Source organism: Centroberyx gerrardi, chromosome 5 (assembly GCF_048128805.1).
Source record: "Centroberyx gerrardi isolate f3 chromosome 5, fCenGer3.hap1.cur.20231027, whole genome shotgun sequence".
NCBI classification, from domain to species: domain Eukaryota; kingdom Metazoa; phylum Chordata; class Actinopteri; order Beryciformes; family Berycidae; genus Centroberyx; species Centroberyx gerrardi.
In genome coordinates this window covers 23,886,463-23,906,076 of record NC_136001.1, presented here as the reverse complement: position 1 = coordinate 23,906,076, position 19,614 = coordinate 23,886,463, and the positions used below count along the sequence as shown (strand labels likewise).

The 19,614-nt window shown below is 42.7% G+C and overlaps 1 protein-coding gene across 1 annotated transcript in view; it reads right to left on the bottom strand.

Annotated features, from left to right (window-relative positions):
* The window catches only part of LOC139907970 (arf-GAP with coiled-coil, ANK repeat and PH domain-containing protein 3-like), a 65,385-nt gene that overhangs the window by 10,131 nt on the left and 35,640 nt on the right, over window positions 1-19,614 (bottom strand). The window contains exons 5-18 of the mRNA XM_078283366.1: window positions 17,899-17,957; window positions 16,871-17,054; window positions 16,558-16,602; window positions 16,281-16,376; window positions 15,212-15,286; window positions 12,925-12,936; window positions 4,952-5,064; window positions 4,383-4,434; window positions 4,010-4,110; window positions 3,512-3,626; window positions 3,128-3,360; window positions 2,012-2,081; window positions 1,683-1,777; window positions 791-1,011 (exon numbers count right to left, since the gene is read on the bottom strand). Coding sequence (XP_078139492.1) covers window positions 791-1,011; window positions 1,683-1,777; window positions 2,012-2,081; window positions 3,128-3,360; window positions 3,512-3,626; window positions 4,010-4,110; window positions 4,383-4,434; window positions 4,952-5,064; window positions 12,925-12,936; window positions 15,212-15,286; window positions 16,281-16,376; window positions 16,558-16,602; window positions 16,871-17,054; window positions 17,899-17,957 — 1,471 coding nt within the window. The remainder of the gene's footprint in view (window positions 1-790; window positions 1,012-1,682; window positions 1,778-2,011; window positions 2,082-3,127; window positions 3,361-3,511; window positions 3,627-4,009; window positions 4,111-4,382; window positions 4,435-4,951; window positions 5,065-12,924; window positions 12,937-15,211; window positions 15,287-16,280; window positions 16,377-16,557; window positions 16,603-16,870; window positions 17,055-17,898; window positions 17,958-19,614) is intronic.

The window sequence follows — 19,614 nt, the reverse complement described above, 5'->3', positions numbered from 1 at the left end:
TGAAAGCTTATATATTCCTTTATAAGCTTACATATTCCTTTATGGGTTGAGTAAGGCTCATGACCATAGGGAGCATCAAACACTATAAAGTTCCCTTCCTAAAAGAGGTTTTACTCCAAAAGCAGCAATATTTTCTTTGCAGATCTTTCCTTAAAGAGGATAATTTGCGATATAATTCCTGAGCAAAAATATGAGGCAACGATAATAAAGCATGGTGATACAGTCCCTAGACTTACTGTAATTTAATTTTCCGTGAGTATACTCGCAACAGATATCATACACAAAATATTAGTACATAATCAAACATCAATAAAAGGTCATTTTAGCCAGCTTTACAATTAGGCAAGTAACTTATGGCTCTGGTTGCAATTCAAGGAAAAGTCCACCGTTGTATACTCTTTTACTGTTATGTATCACCAATCTGTGATGTTCAATGCATTCCAGGGGTTACTTTGAAGTGCTGTAATTTACATTTTGGTGTACCCACATCAACTTGTCTCACCTACTTCTACTTCAGTTAGTGAGTTCCTACGTTTCCCAAAATGACTTTCGACAACAACCAGAGAAGGTGTGTATTTAATAAGTTAGGTTATATCTCAATATAGTTCTCCAATGAGATCATTAAACTAATGACATAGTGGCCAGGATCTTTCTCTCCTTGACTGAATAAAGAATAAAAATACTGAATATGAGTGGACCGCCCACTCTCATTTTGAAAACGATGAAAAACCTTTTACTCCACTCGGTACTGGACTAGTGGTCTGGCTGAAAGCTAACTCTCTGCGCTGACCTGCTGAGAGGTTTGCGGGTGAGGCGCTGCCCGGCTCGTAGCGATGGTATCTCCTGCGGGCCTTGTTGGGCGCCCGGATGGAGCTGTTGTGTCGCTGGCACTTCTTCACTGCCCAGGGGCGGGACTTCCTCTCTCCCTCCACCAATGTCTCGCTCCCACTCATCTTCTTCAGGAAGCGCTTCTCCACGTACTTGGACTTGATCCAGGCTTCTTTCTCCTGCCTGGAGGGAGCGGGTGGGATCACAAAACGAACACTTTGGAATTATCAGAGACATGGCACATACAGGTAATTGGGCTTGACTGGGGCTGAGGCATACAGTAATGTAAGATGGTGAACAGATAGATATTATCTGATGTCATACAATTTGACGGTCAGTGAGGCGGCACACATTTTAACTGGCTGCAAATACTTTTTCCTTTTCCTTTAGAGTGGGATTGAACCCATTTCTCTCTCCATTTCTCCCTCCATCTCTCCTTCTATTAATTCATTAAAATCTTTACTTTGCAAGGTTGGTTTCTTGTGATGAAATGTTTTATTTTCAGGAGATATCTGATATAACAACATAGACTAATACTATGGAATATAGACAATACAATGAAAAAACATGAGAAAGACACACTGCTTGGATCTGGTCAATGTCTAGTCGAACAGTGTTCATTGGGGAACGGGTTTCTCAATAACCAAAACAACTTGAGGGAGATGAGCAGTGATCATTTGCAGGTACAAACATTAAAAAGCCTTTATTGTAGTGGCTCCATATTAAATTTTTTGGGAGATTTAAAAAAAAAAAGTACTAGTCATCTCCTTCAAATGTTCCCTTGTTGCCATGATCTACAATAACTCCTTTCCTTGTTTCCTCGCCCGATGTTCCTGCTGGGTTAAAAGGCTGACCTTGAGCTGGAGGGTCCAGGTTTTTTCACTCCCAGCTCCTCGCAGGATCCCTCATAAATCTGGTTGATCACTGTGTTGCCCAGCTCACACATCAACTGGACAGGAGAGAAGGAGGAAGGCGGGAGGGAGAGGAAGAGACAGAGCAAGACGTTGAAGGGAGAAAGAGAAGGGGAAAGACATATAAAGAGAAAGGCAGAGAAACAGAAAAGAGCAGACCAGATTCAATCATCAAAGTGCTGAAAGAATTATAAACACAATCCAGATGAGAAACGGCTCTGTTCGGAAAAGGGATGCTGTAGGAAAATGAGCTGAAAGTTGGGGAGACCCACCTTGAGTAATTCCGGCTCCCATGAGTCTAGCGTCAGTGAACGCACTTTAGAGCAGTGAACACCTAAACTCCTGAGGGACACAAGAAGAAAAAGGGAGAAAAGATTATGAAAAAGGAAGAGTATATGGTGTTTGGGGGTGTTTCTGGGGTGGCACTAGGCCCTGGGGTGTGTGTGTGTGTGTGTGTGTGTGTGTGTGTGTGTGTGTGTGAGGGAAGTAGCTTAAGTTTAATGGTAGGCTTTCCCCTGTGTGAAGGTAGGACTAGCTTTGATCAGATTATAAAATAAGCCGGCAGAAATGCTGTCAGCACAGATACTCGATTCTAGCGACGCAAGTGTGTGTGTCCGTTTCTTTTTTAACCTTTATTTATTGAGAGGATTTTCTGGGCATGCTATTTTTCAGCAATGCCCTACTATACATTCCTATTGTTATACACACTGACATCTGGGAGCTTCTACTGTTCCCCACTGAGCAGCTAAACTGGGGCAGCTGGGGCTTAAGTGTTTTAAGGGCACCTCAGCAGTAGTTCAAGCAACACAAACTTATGCTGCCACCGAGCTGACATTGACATTAACTTCATGAGTGCAGGTGTGTGCAGCTTTGTACCTGTCTCATCCCACCTGTGCTTCCCATCTGCTTGCTCTATGTCTCTCTCTCTCTGTGCTGTGTTTAGTGTCACAGGAGGGAATCAAACTGATGCAGGTGGTCTGAGCCCTGGTCAGCAGGTGGAAGTTAAAAATATGCTTATGTATATCAGTGCACCTGCTGCTCAGCTCTCTCTCTCTACAGTGGTCTCTTGCTGTGCCATGCTATGTATCCATGCTAGCCTAGAGGTGAATACAGTACAGATACATATCAGTCCATTTCAGGCTATTTTCTTACAGCCATGGGATACTGTGGAAAACTCCATTATCTCATTTGCAGATTGTGAGATATTTTTTCATGCAAAATGGGAGGATTAGCGGCGATGGTGGGGGAAAGTGTTGTTCTTCATTTAATTGAATTTATTCATTTAAATAGAACAGGCCTTTTAGCATTTTTGCTGGCAAATACCGCAAATACCGGGAATACCGCAGGCTCTCCTCTCTACACCGCCTCCTAGTCTTAATTGCTGTTACCTGTGGATCCCTGAGCACTCGATGCAGAGCAGCACTCCCAGGTTGATGGAGGCCCAGCAGGGAGCCGCCTGTCCGCAGTCGCAGCACAGCTCGTTGCCTGGCAGGCCCTGGACCCTCTGGAGGAGGCTTTCCCCCCCTCCCCGTACTCCCCTCTCGCCCCGCTCCCCCCTCTCTCTGGGCTCGCTGGCAGAGTCGATGCTGCTGGTGGAGGGCGAGGCCGTCCGATCCAAACGCTGCAGAGAGAGGGGACAGGTCAGATCAAGGGAATATTCTGGGACTATAGTAGAGATGTTGATTCTGTAGCTACTAGGGACCCATTTTGTAATCAATTTCAATGAGTATATATGTATATGAGTGTGTGCGTGTGTGTGCGTGTGTGCATACCTCTATGTAGTTGTAATTGTCGGAGATCTCTCTGTATGCAGAGGCTATGCTTGCCTGGACTGCCTGGATCCAAGCCTGACGCAGTTTCTCCGACTCAGCCTGCAGCATACAGCTCCTACAGGTTTGTAGAAGCCAATAATGTAATACCTGCCCATAACTGCTTATAATGTAATAAAGCTAAATGTTATTTAGCTATTAAGGTAACTGGCTAAAAGTTAAATAAGTACCTATAATGTAATAAAGATAAAACTACATAATATAGCCATTAATATAATAATCAGTTAACAACCTGAAAACCTGAACTGGATTAGTTTAGATAAAAATGTATTGATTCCTGTGGGGACATTGGATAATAATATAATACTTATACTATTATATTATTAACTTAATAATGTTAAATTAGATGTCTGAGAACTTCCAAATAAATTAATAATGTAAGAAAACAGAATCACATGACTGTATAAACCTGTGAGTTTACCCAAAAAAACACACACTTACTTAGTGGGTGAAACCACCTCAAAGCAGAACCTCCTCTCGTTGTCCTCACAGGGTTTGACTGAGCAGAGCCGCAGGTCCTCCACCACCACCGTCAAGGAGTCCTGTCATTGGCAGAGAGGAGCGTCAATCACAACAACAATGTGTTTGAAATACATATCACAAGTTAGCCTCCTCGTCATTGACAAGGAAGGATTTCAATCATGAGAGTACATAGCCCCCTCCTCTTCTACCAATATGCAACTTATTAATGGTTAGGTCAGTCTAGTAACATTAACAACTGAAAGAATTAAGTCAAGAGCTCTTCCAACACTGCTGGCAAAAACACATGAAGGACTTATTAATGAGAAAAAAACACAAACAAGTCAAACTGTACCTTGAGTTTCTTTTGGTAGACCAGTTGGCTGTTTTGAATGGAAAACCACCGCCTTGGGAAGGGAGAGGTACAGAGTTAGACAGTTAACCAGTTAGCCAATAGAGAGATGAGCAATCACGTGTCTGCATACTGATTTCAGATCTGCTGGGGAAAGTACTGTATAGATATGAGTATTGATTACCTCTTGGAATCTAGAGAAAGCCAATGGAGTACATTCTTTTTCCTCAGACAAACCACTTTTTAAACTACAAATCACCCAACATGAAAGTCCAGGCCTTCCTGGACAGTCCAAAGTTTAGACTGAAGACCAAAGTTGACCAGGTCTTTGCCATTTCGGCCCCAAGGCTTTGGAACACTGCCTGCTTAGACAGACAGGATTTCTGTACTTGCCTTTTATTGTTCTGTAACCCTATTTGTAATTGTCTTGCATGTTTATTTGTTAGCTTATTAGCTTTTATTTATTGTTTTGTTTCGAAAAGTGCTGTATAGATTATGTGTGACATCTTGTAATTTGACTTCCCACTCTCTTTATGCTCTCCCCCATCTCTCATTCTCTGTTTCTCTTTCACCTGTTCCAGGTCTTGAAGGCGTTGCTGGCCCTCTTGAAGAGGTAGCCCTCCATAACCACACCGTTGGGTGCATCCACATTGAACTCCACCTTGGTGTCATCATAGGAGAAGTCCTGCAGGGAACACACACAGACGCAAGAGATCATTGTTAGTGTATGGCTACTCTCCCTCTGCATCATCTCCTTTTCAGTAAGTGTCCATTGTAATGGCAGACTATAACTAATGGTTTGCATCTCGGCCAAGCTTTAACTGACTCTTTTGCTGCTGTGTGTCCTTTACAAAACCACCAATATCTGGACTCTACAAACCAACTAGCCCAATAAAACCTTGGAACGATGCTGATGTTGTTCCATGTTGGTTCAAAGCAAGCCTTAATGACACTGCATGGCACTGCATTTTCTTAAGTCAGGTGACATTGTGGGTCGGTAGGGACAGTGTAAAAGTCCATTTCATACATAAACATACTAAACCTAGATAACAAGGGGAGACTGGAAGGAGACTGGAGAGAGATAGGACATTATCATGTGATAAACATTTTGAGATTGGATTTAGGGAAAGTTCTGCTGATGTTGGGGAAATGAGCGGCCAGTCATCACTTATACCTCTGCTGTTGTTAGACCATGTGTGTGTGTGTGTGTGTGTGTGTGTGTGTGTGTGTGTGTAACACTTGCAAGTGTATGACCTTTGTAATGAAACCAAGATCACTTCTTCCACAAACATCGGGCTCTGTCCTCTCTCCCACTGGCCATCTGTTTATCAGTACACCTCTAAAGATCAAGTCAAATCTGCACCTCTCTACCTGTCGGCTAAAAGCTTCTCCGTTTTCAAACCTCTTTTGTCTGAAGAGTTGGGCTTGCCAAGACAGGCATTTAACGCCACTTGCCACCTGCTCAGCGAGGTGGAAAAGACAAGGACATTGATTTAAATGAGAGCTTAGGTTTAGGTTTCACTATTGTTATGGAAGTCTTTGGTTTGAGGCAAAGTAGGCTGGGCATATGGTGAGCCACACACATAGGCATGCCACTGCAAACAGACAGACAGACAGACAGACAGACAGACACACACACACACACACACACACACACACACACACACACACACATAATCACACTCTATTAACTTCTGTCTCGCTGTCAGTCTCTTTTTCTCTCTGAGTGAAAAGGGAACATTGAATTATTCCATGTATTCTTTTTCAAAAAATCCCACTGAGTGAATATGTTATGGCACACTCATTGATGTCATCATCTTACTTTCAGTGCCCTTCTGAATTTGTTACAAGTCTCAAGCCTTTTTCATAGATCACATGCCACGACTGCCTGATGCAACACAAAATAGGCTACTGCATTTCAAGGAGACTTTCAAAGCCCATGATAAATAAGCACTTTTCATTAAAAAACAAAAACAAAACTGCATCTTAAACCTAAACTTGATCACCAAGAGTCTTTTAGCATCTCGTGAGATTTGGGTGTGACTGCCCTTCTCTTCTCATGACATTTAAAATGCAAAGCAGAGACATGCAGGGTTGAGGTAACAATTAAGAAAGTCTAAGTGTGTTAAAAGTGCTACTAAAATACAAAGGCCTATCCTGTGTGTTCTTGTTCATGTTTGTGTGAAAACATTACAGCAATGTTAAAGAAACACTGTGGGATATGACACAAAGCCTGTGTGCCTCCTGTCCACTGAGGCATTCAGAGCTCCAGCAGGTGACCTGAAGTGTGTCCCCCTAACAAAAGACTCTATACAGAACCTGGTCCCATATGGAAGCAGTTCAAACAACACTACCCTCAGTTTGCACAGGCACACACAATAGACACAATAGAGGCATGTGAACATACACACACACATATATACACACACACCGAAATACACACACAACCAGCAAAGGACCGGCCTATAATTAGGCTGCACTCTCGCAAACACTACCCACATCCACACACACACACACACACACACACACACACACACACACACACACACACAACCAGCAAAGACTGAATATTTTACTAGGCTGCGAGCATACGCGAGCACACACAAACACTCATACACTTTGCTGAATGATAGGCTACTTCTTACTTCTTATATTTTGAACTGGGCCGAACTATAAAGAGTATAATGAAAGTAAGAGAGAGAGAGAAAGAGAAGATGGAGCAAGAGAGACTTGTCCTTTTCATAATTATACCTTCTTGACAACTGATAACCCAGGTAAAAACAGCACTGACAGTCCACCTATCACTATGGACTGGAGACACACTGATGCAGCCAGTCACTGTGTTATATTCAGATGTCAAAACAAATGCAATGAAAATTGCTTTCAAGTTAAAGAAAAAATCCACATAAATACATTTCCTCACCAGCGTGTAGTCCAACTTGCCGAATATCTTCATCTTTACAAGAGTAACATCCAACAGCATTTCAAATTCAAAACGGCGCCGATGTCTTGATAATAAATAACTAGCCTAAATAAATAAGCATATGGCGCTCAGTAGTCAGTAAAAAAAAATCATCTCTAAAATCTTCCACAAGTTCAGAACTGAGTCGAGCAGCGGACGAACCGGGAAAAGAGAGACACGCTCTCACGCGAGTCCAGCTCCTGCTGTCTGCCGACTGTCAACAGCAGCACGCTGCTGCCGTTACTTTCTCGCGCAGTTCGCGCCACCTACCGAGTGTTCCGGTCGCGTGGGTCTGCGACGCGCGAGCGCTCATTATCATACAGCTGTCAGTTCCCGTGCCCCGGTGACCCCGCCGCGCCCGCCGGAGAGCAAACATTATTTCACAGCCGGGCCGGCACGGCACATGGGCGGCTGTGTCGTGCCTCCCCGCCCCACGCCGCGATTTAAGGCTCCCCTCTGCCCCCCGTGGCACCGCGGGCTATTCGGGAGCCCGTCCCGGAGGCGAGGTTGCATCCACACTTTTGGAGGAGTCAGCTTTCCATCTGTCTGCGGCTCTACAAACTATTCCTGCTTAATCAGGCTTACATTATTGCTCCCCTAACACAGGCCCGAAGCCCCCTCTTCCCACCTTAAATCACCCAGGAGGAGCATGGAAGAATGCAGCCTACAAGTGTCCTGCAGAGCCTGCTTCATACAATGTTAGCCAGACACTCCTTCCAAGAGGCCAAGGCCTGGATTTAATACAAATTCATTAAAAACCCTGGCTCTGGTATCTGTGCAATGGGTTTCAATGCAGTTTGGATAACAGTAGTGGAATGTAGTCTGCATTGTAATGTGTAAAAAGGTTTGTTAATTTGGTTTGCACAAAACTTTTACTATCCCACTCTTCACCATCATTTTCTTCTAATATATTTAACACTTTTGCTGCCTTTCCCTCTCTCTCTCTCTCCGTCTCCCTCTGCCCCCCTCATTCTCTCTCTTTTTTCTGTCTGTGTCTCTCCTGATTCAAAAAGTTGTAGAACCAAATGCCGTAACAGCGGAGGAGGAGAGAGTTGAGGCAACAATCCCCACGGGAGCCACAATGAAGTCCTGCACACATAAAAGACTGCTTTGAAAGAATAGGGAGAGGAGAAGGCAGCAGCAGATGTGTGCTGTGGAGTGAACAAGAGAGAGTGAGAGAGGGATGAAGAGGGAGAAAGAGAGGGGGGGGGGGGCAGCAGAAGTAATCATAGATTTACCAAAAGAAGTGAGAGTAAGGGCGAGGAAAGAGTGAGACAAAAAGAAAAGAAAGAAAAGCGACAGATCGTGGAGGTACAGCCATCTAGATGAATCATCTACGGGGACTCGGGAAGATAAAAATGATTTCTCACTGTTGACAGATCGCACTGTTTTGGCTTCATGTCCATGTCATGAATGTCAAGTGAAGATTATTTTTACACAGACACACAGCTCTCACCCAAATCTCTCCATCTCTTGTCTTTGTCTATCTGTTTGTCTATCGTTTCATCATGATTCTCTTCCACCCTTCCACCATTCCCATCCCAGGATATCTGGTGAAGTTCCTCTTCTTCCTCTTTCCTCCCACTGAAAAATAACACTGCTAGAATTGTTGAAATCAACCTCCAATCTATTTTCACAATGTACTTATTCTCTTCTGAGTATGAGTGTTGCAGCCAAATTTAATGGACTATTAATAAAGGATGAAGTCCACCATGTATAATTCACAAACCCTGCTGTCTCACGGCTTTGCTTTCTGCTCCAGTACATTTGCATACTGTATAAGCAACATTCAAAAACGAGTCGCTGTTCAGGGAAGAGTAAAAACGCTCTGTGTTCGCTTCAGATCCAAAAATGCCTCATGGCAACATTGTCTCTTGAATCTATGGATGCTGCATGACTTTTTTTCTTTCTTTTTGTTTTTTTTCCAGGCCTTTAAGGCTTTTCAGAGGGGCTTTGGTGAAGTGTTCTTTAGGGATTCAATTAGAAAGCAAGATGATATGAGAAAAAGATTATTCCATCACTCAGATTTTCTACTCGATTTTCATTGATAATCATCGGACCAAGGTGTGCGTGGCTAGTTAAAGATGATTACCACTTAATTTCCTATGGACTGTCTCCTTGGAAAATGGAAGAGACTATCTTGTCCCGAACCCTAAACTGTGATATCACAACAAGAACGAATTGGAAAAGATAGAAAAGGTGACAGTAGCTTGGATAATTTTCTGGGATATACATTTTCTGGTTCAGAACTGTAAACAGTGGAGCTAATTTTTGTTAAAAATGATCAAACAAACTTTCTATTAAAAGTCAGTTTTCCATTCAGTGGCGTCAGCCTGTTCATCTTGATGACATCACAGATTTGAGACTTGGTTATGTCGCTTCTGGGTTTTGGAGTCAGCCACAAACAGGGATAACATATTTGAATTCTTAATTTGAAGGATATTTAGTTTAGTTTGAGGCATTGATTCCGAAATGATGGCTATTTTCCTTCTTCCTCTTTCATTCTCAATCCCTGGTTCAATATCCATCCCCCTCTCTGTCTAGATCTGCAACTCTTTCTCTCCTCCTCATTTTATCTGTCTTCTTCTCTCTTTCTCTGTCCCTCCCTCTCTGTCACTTGCCCTCACATCCCCCCCCCCCCCCCCCCCCCCCACTGTGTGTTATAATGCCATCTGTTGACTTTGGCTGCCTGGCGCTGCCCATGGATGGAGGAGGGAGTGGGTGGAGGTTGGCATCATGCAGAGTCAGATGTCTCCAGTCTCAGCCACGGTGGCCCCAGCAACCCCCTTGACCTCTGTGGTGCCAGAGCTGCAGGACAATGACCCTGCTGTCAGAGAGGAGATCATCCTACTGCCTCTGTGTGCTTACTTCACTGGATTGCAGGTATATTTCCACTCTCATACTGATTGAGTTTGTGACACAAGGACTGACAGGATTTGACAGCTAAACAAGATTTAATAAATGTATTTTGAGGCTGTCATGGTTCATTTTACATCGGCATAGTATGTAATATTAGAGCAAATTGGATTTTGACCTGTGGTTGGATCTGGGGAGATATAATTTTCTTCAAGAATCTAATTGCACAAACCCATAACTGTTACATGTTTCAGTAAACATCATCCACAAGGGCTTGAATTAACATCCTGACACAGTAATGTGGCAATCCTACCATTGGAATAATCCCAATCCCAATCCCCATGGTTTCCCCCCAGATTAGTCTTCACTGTGTTATGCTACTCTCCACTGCTTAATGATGAGCTTTGTCAGCAGTAAATGGACAAGCAACATATGTTGGTCCAAGGCACTGAAACACAAATACATAGACTGGAGACAGAGAGACACGTGACATGTCAATGGGCCATGTATTGGTTAGCTGATCAGATTATTAAATTAGACTGAACAGTAGGATCAAGAAGCAATGCAGATGGTGCTGTCTTCCATAATTGAGAATGACTAAGCCTAACAACAAAAAATGAAAAGACTGAAGGGGATTTCAAGATTAAAACAGAAAAGAAGAAAAGAAGAGGAAGGAAAAGAGGGTCCCCAGCTACCCCCACAAAATGAATGTCTTCAATCATAAGAAATACAAAACATACTGCAATTTAAAGTAAGATGAAGAACATTTTAGATCAATTTAATTTAACAAAGAACAAAATAAGACATCATAGCTGGGAACCTATTTTTAGGCTTCTAATTTGCCAATTAGATCTTCAATCAGCTCAACTGGCTTGCTCGCATGTTGACAAATCCTGGGGGTTTCATTTTCAGATGAAACAACTTTGGAATTAAACAAAGTGGAACAGCACAAGACGACAGGAGGATTGGCAGAGGGGCATTGTTCAGAGAGAGAGAGAGAGAGAGAGAGAGGGAGGATGGGAAACTGCATGTGTGAGTCGGTGCATTTATGAAAGAGAAAGACGTCTGCGCTTGCCTCCATGCATGTGTGCATGTGTAAGAGAGGGATGGAGGAAAACAGAGACAAAGAGTGAGAGAGAGAGTGAATAGAGAGAAAGAAACAAGAGGGTATAGAGTTATTCATACAAGCACATCATCAAATGAGAGAGAGAGAGAAAGAGCGAGAGAGAGAGAGAGAGAGGCCTACGGGATAGGCTTTTTTTTTTAAACATCTGTGTACAGAGTAAGCTCCTTAGCTGCGCTACTCTGTGATCGGCACTAGGCAGGGTTGAGAAAAGTGTCAGTGGTTTCCTGAGGGCCTTTCTGGTGAAGAAACCCTTGACGCACACAGAACCACGACAGTAATGAAGCGCACAGGCGTCAGGGAGGCAAACAGGCAGATGAAACACTCAGCGTGACTGGGACAGAAGAGACGGGGGCAGAGACGACACTAATAACATTAGAAGAAACAAATCGAAATGGAAGCATGTAACTAATATACACAAGTATGCTAATGCTTGCTCGCCCACATATGCACATGCACACACACACACACACACACACACACACACACACACACACAGACTGGCTGGCTGACTGTAAAAGCTCAGTGAAAGCGTGTAGTCACACAATGGCACTGAGCAGCATTTAATGGGCATTGTTGTGTTCATGCACTGCCTCCTGTGATGCTTCCAGACACACACACACACACACACACACACACACACACACACACATTGACAGATGAAGCGACCCCTATATACACACACACATATACTCCCTCTGCACTAGAGCTCCAAACAGCCTATTGATTGCTGCGACAGGAGCCAGCGTGTGATGACCATAAAACTGTTCCCCATAGATCACTCAGTCAATCACTCAATCTGTTCTACAGCGCTAAACAACTATCACACACACATACACACACACACACGTTACAACCCATCACACATACATACACACACACAGACTGTTTCCCACACATCTACTGGTCCAGGTTTTACGAGGTATTATCACATGTGCAGTGGAAGAACAGAAAGGATGTGTTCAGGTGTTCAGATGTCAGTATCCACATATTTAGGTCAGAGATAACTGACATTGATTAAGTCACCAACACAGGCGAAAAGCCAAGCAGAACATGTATACTGTAAGTGACAAAATATTTAACCTGGATTTAGTTTAGTTTAGTTTATTGAGTTTATTTATATCAGGGACCATGTACAAAATATATTCATCTCAAACAAAGAGAGAAGATGCTTTGTACCAGATTTAACTGCTAGCTAATCTGTAGTCCCTGCTACATTTGACATTCAGGGCATTATGGTCTTTTAGTGGCTGCATGGTTGTAAAAAATGTTTAATGAAATTGTGACCTACATCACAAATTGAGTTAACTAACACATATCAAGGGAAGCATCTGGAAATCATCTGGAAGTCCTACACTGATGCCAATGCAGGGCATCTTAAAAACAGGGCCCAGGCGCCTAAAACATGCCCTCATCCTTCTGGACCATCCCACAATGCAACACTCACCCACCATCTGAAACATCCTGTAAAACCTCTTTATGTTTGGATGCTTTGCACTGTAGGGCAGGTCATGTTGAACCAGGGGGCTACATTAGTACACATACAATCCAATGTGCAGCTCATGGAAGAACTTGATGATAATGTTAAGAAACAAGCTACTCACCTGCATCAGAGTCTGGAGGAAGAAGGTAAAGCAGAGCATGGGGAGAGGAGACAGAGAGATACAAAGTTATTCATACAACCATCAAATTTCAGCAATGTTCATTATTGTAAGACATCATATCCCAACCAATGTTGAGATGCCCACAAGTCCATTACATATACGTCGTAATTAACTTGCTATTTCAGAGGGTATTATTACAGCTCCAGTAAATTGCTGGGTTTTTTTTCATTATGAAAAAACCCAGCTTTGTCCTGTACATAATGTTGAACATGAGTTCACAAGTTTAGCTTTAGGTCACTTTTTTTGGCCATGGGGTTAGTGTTTCTAGTTTGGAATAATCAAAAATAAAGTCAAGCAACATTATGCTGCACTAGGCTTTCAGATTTAAGAGCATGAGGGTTTCTGAAAGGCCATTAGGTCAAGTACAAAGATGTTTGATGTTTCTGGCAGGATGCCTTGCCTTGGCAACTAAATCGACAGGAGGGAAGGGCCAAGTTGAGCAGAAAAACAGCCGAGTTGGGCGGGAGCCCAGCCTTGTTGACACCAGTATTGATATCATCTACACACACACACACACACACATACACACGCCCGCAGACATACACACACGGATCAGCTCAATCACAGACCTTGCTGTTGGCATCTCGTCAGGTAACAGATGGATGACGGTCTGTATGTGTGTGTGTGTGTGTGTGTGTGTGTGTGTGTGTGGGTGTGGGTATGAGTTCCACAGAATTGTTTTTATTCAACTGACTGGCCCTAAAGATAAAAATATCAAAAAGTCTTTGTGGGAACAGCTGTCTCACTTTTACCTCTTGATTTGATCAAGAAAGAAAGAAAGAAGAAAAGAGTTGACACATACGAAACAGTTCTAATTTTTTAGCAGCATTTTTTGGGCCTCATTGAGCTTGAGAAACAAAGGAATAAACAACAGCTTGAGTCACGAAACAGGCGACATAAAAATAATTCACAGAAGCCTGGGTGCCATGGCAAGGCTTTCAAAGTCTGTCTATTTTTGAAAAGCCGTTTGATGCTAAAATAAGACATGTTTTTGTTCTAAAGAGACCCATTTTAGAATCCAGACGGTCAGGCAAACACATTTTCTAGCGCCGGTTTCTTTTATTGAATTGTTCCTACTGAATTAGGAGGAACCTGTCACGCTAAGTTAGAGGGAAAAACTTCTAGCTCTACTAGTTCAGTAGAAAATCTGGTTCGGCTGCCACCTCTAGGAAACTTATCTCATTATCTACTTACAAGCCTGAAATACACCAGTATAACAACAGGTTTTGCAGATAAAACATTTCACCAGGGTGACATGACATGGGACAATTGCTCTAGAAAAAAAGAGCAGTACTTTAAATGCAAAAACAACAAGAACAAATGAGGTGAACGAAGTGAACATAGCAAATCAGCAGTTGGGTAAGACTAGAGATACACAGTGGCTTTAAAACATATTCACCCCCTTAACATATTCAAGTCAAGTTTATTTGTAATCACTGTTACAGTCTCAAAGGGTTACACAACGCCCACACTATGAAACCAATTGTGTGATGGTGTAATATTCCAATAACAGAAAAATCGAGTTTGTAACAGTATTCACCTAAATTGCTAAATTGTATCTCTGGAAAAAAACATATTCAACATTTCTTGACATACTGTATATTAATCATACTTCATTTTTAGGTTATAGATAGACATTTTGATTACATTTTCTTTTCAAAATCTAATTTGACCTTTCTTGATAGGAAGCCTTGCACTAGGTCTGCTTCGAAATGCTGGAGCACAGTGTGGAATAGCTCTGTCTCTTATGAATGGCACTTTAGTCCGGTTTTAAAGGATATAATAACAATGCAATATAAAATAATTGATCATCCCTTCATCACTATATATAAAAGTACACAGGGTGCACTTTTCAGCACCTTTTTCCTGCCCAATTTGTTCATTGCCTTTCATATTAAAAGTAGAGGAGAGAAACAGCACTGTTTCTGCATCCCTCTGTACTTTTATTATTATGTTATTGACCAAAGATCCCATTTAGATGTATTCATTTTGTAGCACAAGAATGTGTCGGGGGGGGGGGGGGGGGGGTAATATTTTCTATAGCCGCTGTATGTTAGGGGAAAGCAGAGGAAAAGGACAGAAGAGAGGAGGTGGAAGAGAGGGAGGAAGGAATAACATGATGCACTAGTTTCCCACTGAAGAGGAAGAGCAGATGGATGAAGCAGGGATGAGGAGGCGAGAGAGGAGACAGTGAGGCGGAGGGAGAGGAGAGGTGACGCTGCCTCACCCTCTGCTGGATGACAGCGTGTTTGTGCTCCAGGTCCCTCTTCTCCACCGCAGAGTCGATGACCAGCTGATCCAGCTACACAGAACACAACACAGTCCGTAAGTCAGGCAGACACACACACGCACACACACACACGCACACACACACACACACACACGCACAAACACAAACACACACACACAGGCTCACAGACTCAAACATCCACCCATCCTTGTTGTATGTGCCACATGTTTAGCCAAGGCACAGTTTATCACTCCAGTCATAAGAATAACATTTGTTCTAGTATTAGCTTATTATAGTAGACACATATATTGGCTTATTGAATGTGTGTGTGTGTGTGTGTGTTTTCTTGTATTTCTATACTCATGAGGAGCAGATGTCCTTACAAGGATAGAAAGATGAGGAAAGTCCTCTAAAGTGATCACATTTTGCCGCTCCTCACTTTGTAAAGAGGCTATTTTAGGGCATGTTCCAAAAACGATGAAAAGGTAGCACATCTCATATTTCCAAGTCAAGGAGGACAAAATACTAACATTTCACTTATTTATTTGGCTCACATCACAATAGAAAAATGCTTACGTGTTTTGGCACAGAGCCTTCTTCAGAGCTATTTTAGGGTTTAGAATGAAACACTGATAAAAAGCATGCTACTGAAATTGCCATCTGGTGGTGACATAGGTGGCACCAAAGATCAGCCAGATAAGATAGCAGACAACAATTTTAGTAGCGTGCTTTAGAAATCTAGGAGATTACAAATTGAAGTAGAAGTAGACAAGACAGGCTGAGGGGAAAAAAAAAAGTAAATGACTTCACCTCATCGCCAAATAACTACTGGAATGCAGAACATCACAGATTGATGATATCCAACATTGTAAGAGTATCTGAAGGTGGATTTTTCCTTTACAGTTAGAAGTAGGATTAGGTTTAGCTGGGGGTTAGGGTTACGATTAGATTATTAGGGTTAGTGTTTAGAAAATTAATGTAGTCAATGAAGGTCCTCACAAGTAAAGTAATAAACGTGTGTGTGTGTTTAAGCGTGCATGTTTTGTGTGTGCTTGTTTTGCCTCACCTGGGCAGCCAGCTTTTTCATGTAGGGGTCAATCTCATCCAAGATGTTGTAGCCTTGTTGGAACAGAGTGTATTGAGCGTGCATGAAGGACAGCATCTGGAAGAGACACACACAGGATACAAGCTTCCATTTGTGATACTACTGCATTACTAACCCCACTCCCCTACACACACCATGCACACAGACTCCACACACACACACACAATCACACATATATACGTACAGTGGTGTATAAAAGCCAAGATTAAATCAGAGAAGATAAAACTGTGTTACTCACTGCATCCAGGATTTCAAACTTCTTCTTGGCCTGAAGCACATTAATCTAACAGAAACAATGGGGAAAAGCATAATGTAGATCTTAGGCTGCAGTGTTGAGCATGAATAGGTATGATCTTAGATGATTTAATCATATTTCTTTTTATCACTGCCTAAAATGCTGCTTTTTCTGCTGTAAGAGTCTAATGTTCTCATCCACACTTCTTGGATCCAGAGCCACCTACTGGACAACACTGCTAATACAGTCTGGAGTTTGTGTGTGTGTGTGTGTGTGTGTGTGTGTGTGTGTGTGTGTGTGTGTGTTAGTGTCCTACCTGCAGCACGTAGTCCAGTGCCAGGTGTCTGAAGGCCTTGCGGCTGAGGATGAGGGCCTGTGTGGCCTCCTCGGCCTCGTGGACCTTGTTCCTGGGTGCCTGGGCGTTCTTCACCTGGGCCAGCTCCATGTCCTCCCGCACCCGGTCAAACTGCTTCTTCGTCTCCTTGAACTTACGCACGTCCCTGGAGGAGGAGGGCAGAGAAAGAGACAGAGAGTTATAGAGCTGGTGTTTAATGTACAACAAGCATGTCTGTACATATCTATGTGTGTACATATGTATTTATATGTGTACGCACATATGTACTGTATGTCTGGATGCATATAATGTATGTATATACTGTATGTATGTATGTATTTATTTATGTAGCCATTGGAATAAATCTTCAGCACACAGAATATAATTAAAAAAATTAAATACTCTAATTTGTCTACCACTGCACAAGGATTTCTTTCACCTTTCTCTTTCTTTATAATACATAATCTACTGTATATAGAGAGGCTTAATCCATATCCATCCATCCCACACGTGGAAACATGGACCAGGTCCTTAAAAGCTGATGGTCTGTAGGTTTGACAACGTAACATTACATACATCTAACTTGTTGTGCAATACCTTTTTATTATCTTGTTATCTTGTTTTTATCTTGTTATCTTGTTTTTATCTTGTTCTCTATTGCTGCTGGTCACTGAGAGTTATCAAACATAATTTCGTTGTATGCCTACAATGACAAATAAAGTGTCTTATGTCATGTAACATTAAACATTAAATCAGAAGATCTTGTTTGAAATGAGAGGCTTAAGCCCTAGTATATAGTACCTCTGTATGATCCACAGTATTAAGAGTTGCAAGGCTTTTTCTGTATTTAGTTATGCAAAATACATGTTTAACAGATCAATCAGAAGACTTCCTTTTTTTTTTTATAGATGACCGCTGGCAATCACATATGTCAAGTGACCTAGATATTTATCTGACGGTCTTATTCAGAATGACTTACAGTGAATCAGAGGACAGGATGAGATACTCACTCTTTAATGAAGGTATGGAGCTGCTGCTTGATTGACCTCTGAGCCTGGTCAAACAAAATCTGTGGGGAGAGAAAGAGAGAGAGAGGTGGAGACAGAAAGATTTAATTATATAGGAGACATGTTTTTTTTTAACACAAAAGAATTGTGTTGCCCCTTTAGCTTGCAGTCGCTACATCTCACCACAAGATGGCAATATGAACCCTTCCACATCATTGGCATGAAGTTGGAGAAGAGGGGAAAGGAGAGAGAGATGTAGAGACACACACACACACACACACACACACACACACACACACACACACACACAGACAATCATGCCTCGCAGGATTCCGGAATTCTCTTCCTGGCATTCCCAGCTCTCCTCCTCCTCTTCCTCCTCTCTCTTCCTCCCCTTCCTCCTCCTCCTCCTCTAGTACACCCTCCTGTCCTTCAACTCTCCTCCTCCTCCTCCTCCAGCCTGTCTTTCTCTTTCTTCCCTCCATGTCCTGTTCCTCTCCTAATGGGGAGCAGAACTCTTCTCCGTCTAGACAAGAATCAGCATTTCTGCTCCCCACCCTAAATGTAGTACACACTGCACACACTGGCTGCTGGTAGACATACAATTTTATGTCTATGTGTGTATGTCTTATGTGTTGGCTGTGATCTTTTAGCTCTACATGGAAACCCCCCGTCCCCGCCTGCCGTACCCCAACCCCAAAAAATGTCTGTCTGTCTGTGTGTCCTTCTCTGGTTTCTAGTTGGACATGTGAATGGCCAATTAATGAATGCCCCAACAGAGAGAGAGGACCCCTTCATCTTGGGTCACATACACACACACACACACACACACACACACACACACACACACAAACACACAAACACTCTTTCATGGTATGGACATGACTGCTGTTACACAGTAAGCACACTCAGCAAACACTGATTACATTAACCGTCACAGAGCCAGCTTTACATCCAAGAGTGTATAAGAAATCCCACATAGCAGGCATGTGTTTTCCTGTGTGTGTGTGTGTGTGTAGGTGTGTGTGTAGGTGTGTGTGTGTGTGTGTGTGTGTGTGTGTGTGTGTGTAAGTGAGTGTGTGTCTATAGCTGTCTGTGTCTGGTCTGGGTAGGGTAAGCAATCAACTCATACTAAGACTGATGGTCACTAAGTATGGCTGGTTAAGACGCTGTGTAATGGAGCCAAGATGACTCCCATCATGTTACAACACATACATACACACACTCGCACACACACACACACAGAAAGGAGCTGAGATTAGATTAGATGCTGACCCTATGATAACCACACACAAAAACACAAACACACACACACACACACACACACACACACACACACACACACACACACACACACAATCAATGTAGGCAACAATCAGCCTGTGGATTAGACTTTCTATAGCAATCCCAGACACACATAGTAAATAAACATACACAATCAGGATTAGAGGCTTAATGTGTGTGTGTGTGTGTGTGTGTGTGTGTGTGTGTGTGTGTGTGTATGTGTGTGTGTGTGTGTGTAAGCCTCCATCCATATGACACTCCACTCCTGCAGAGGCTCAAGTCTTAGTTCGATGGTTTCTGACTTTATAAGAATTATTCATGTTCACAAATATTAAATGGACTGTCCTCAACTGTGGGAATATAAATTACGTGGTTTTCCCCTTTGACTGCAAACCTCTCAGTGACTTCGAGCCGCCACAGTGCCGTGGGCATCAA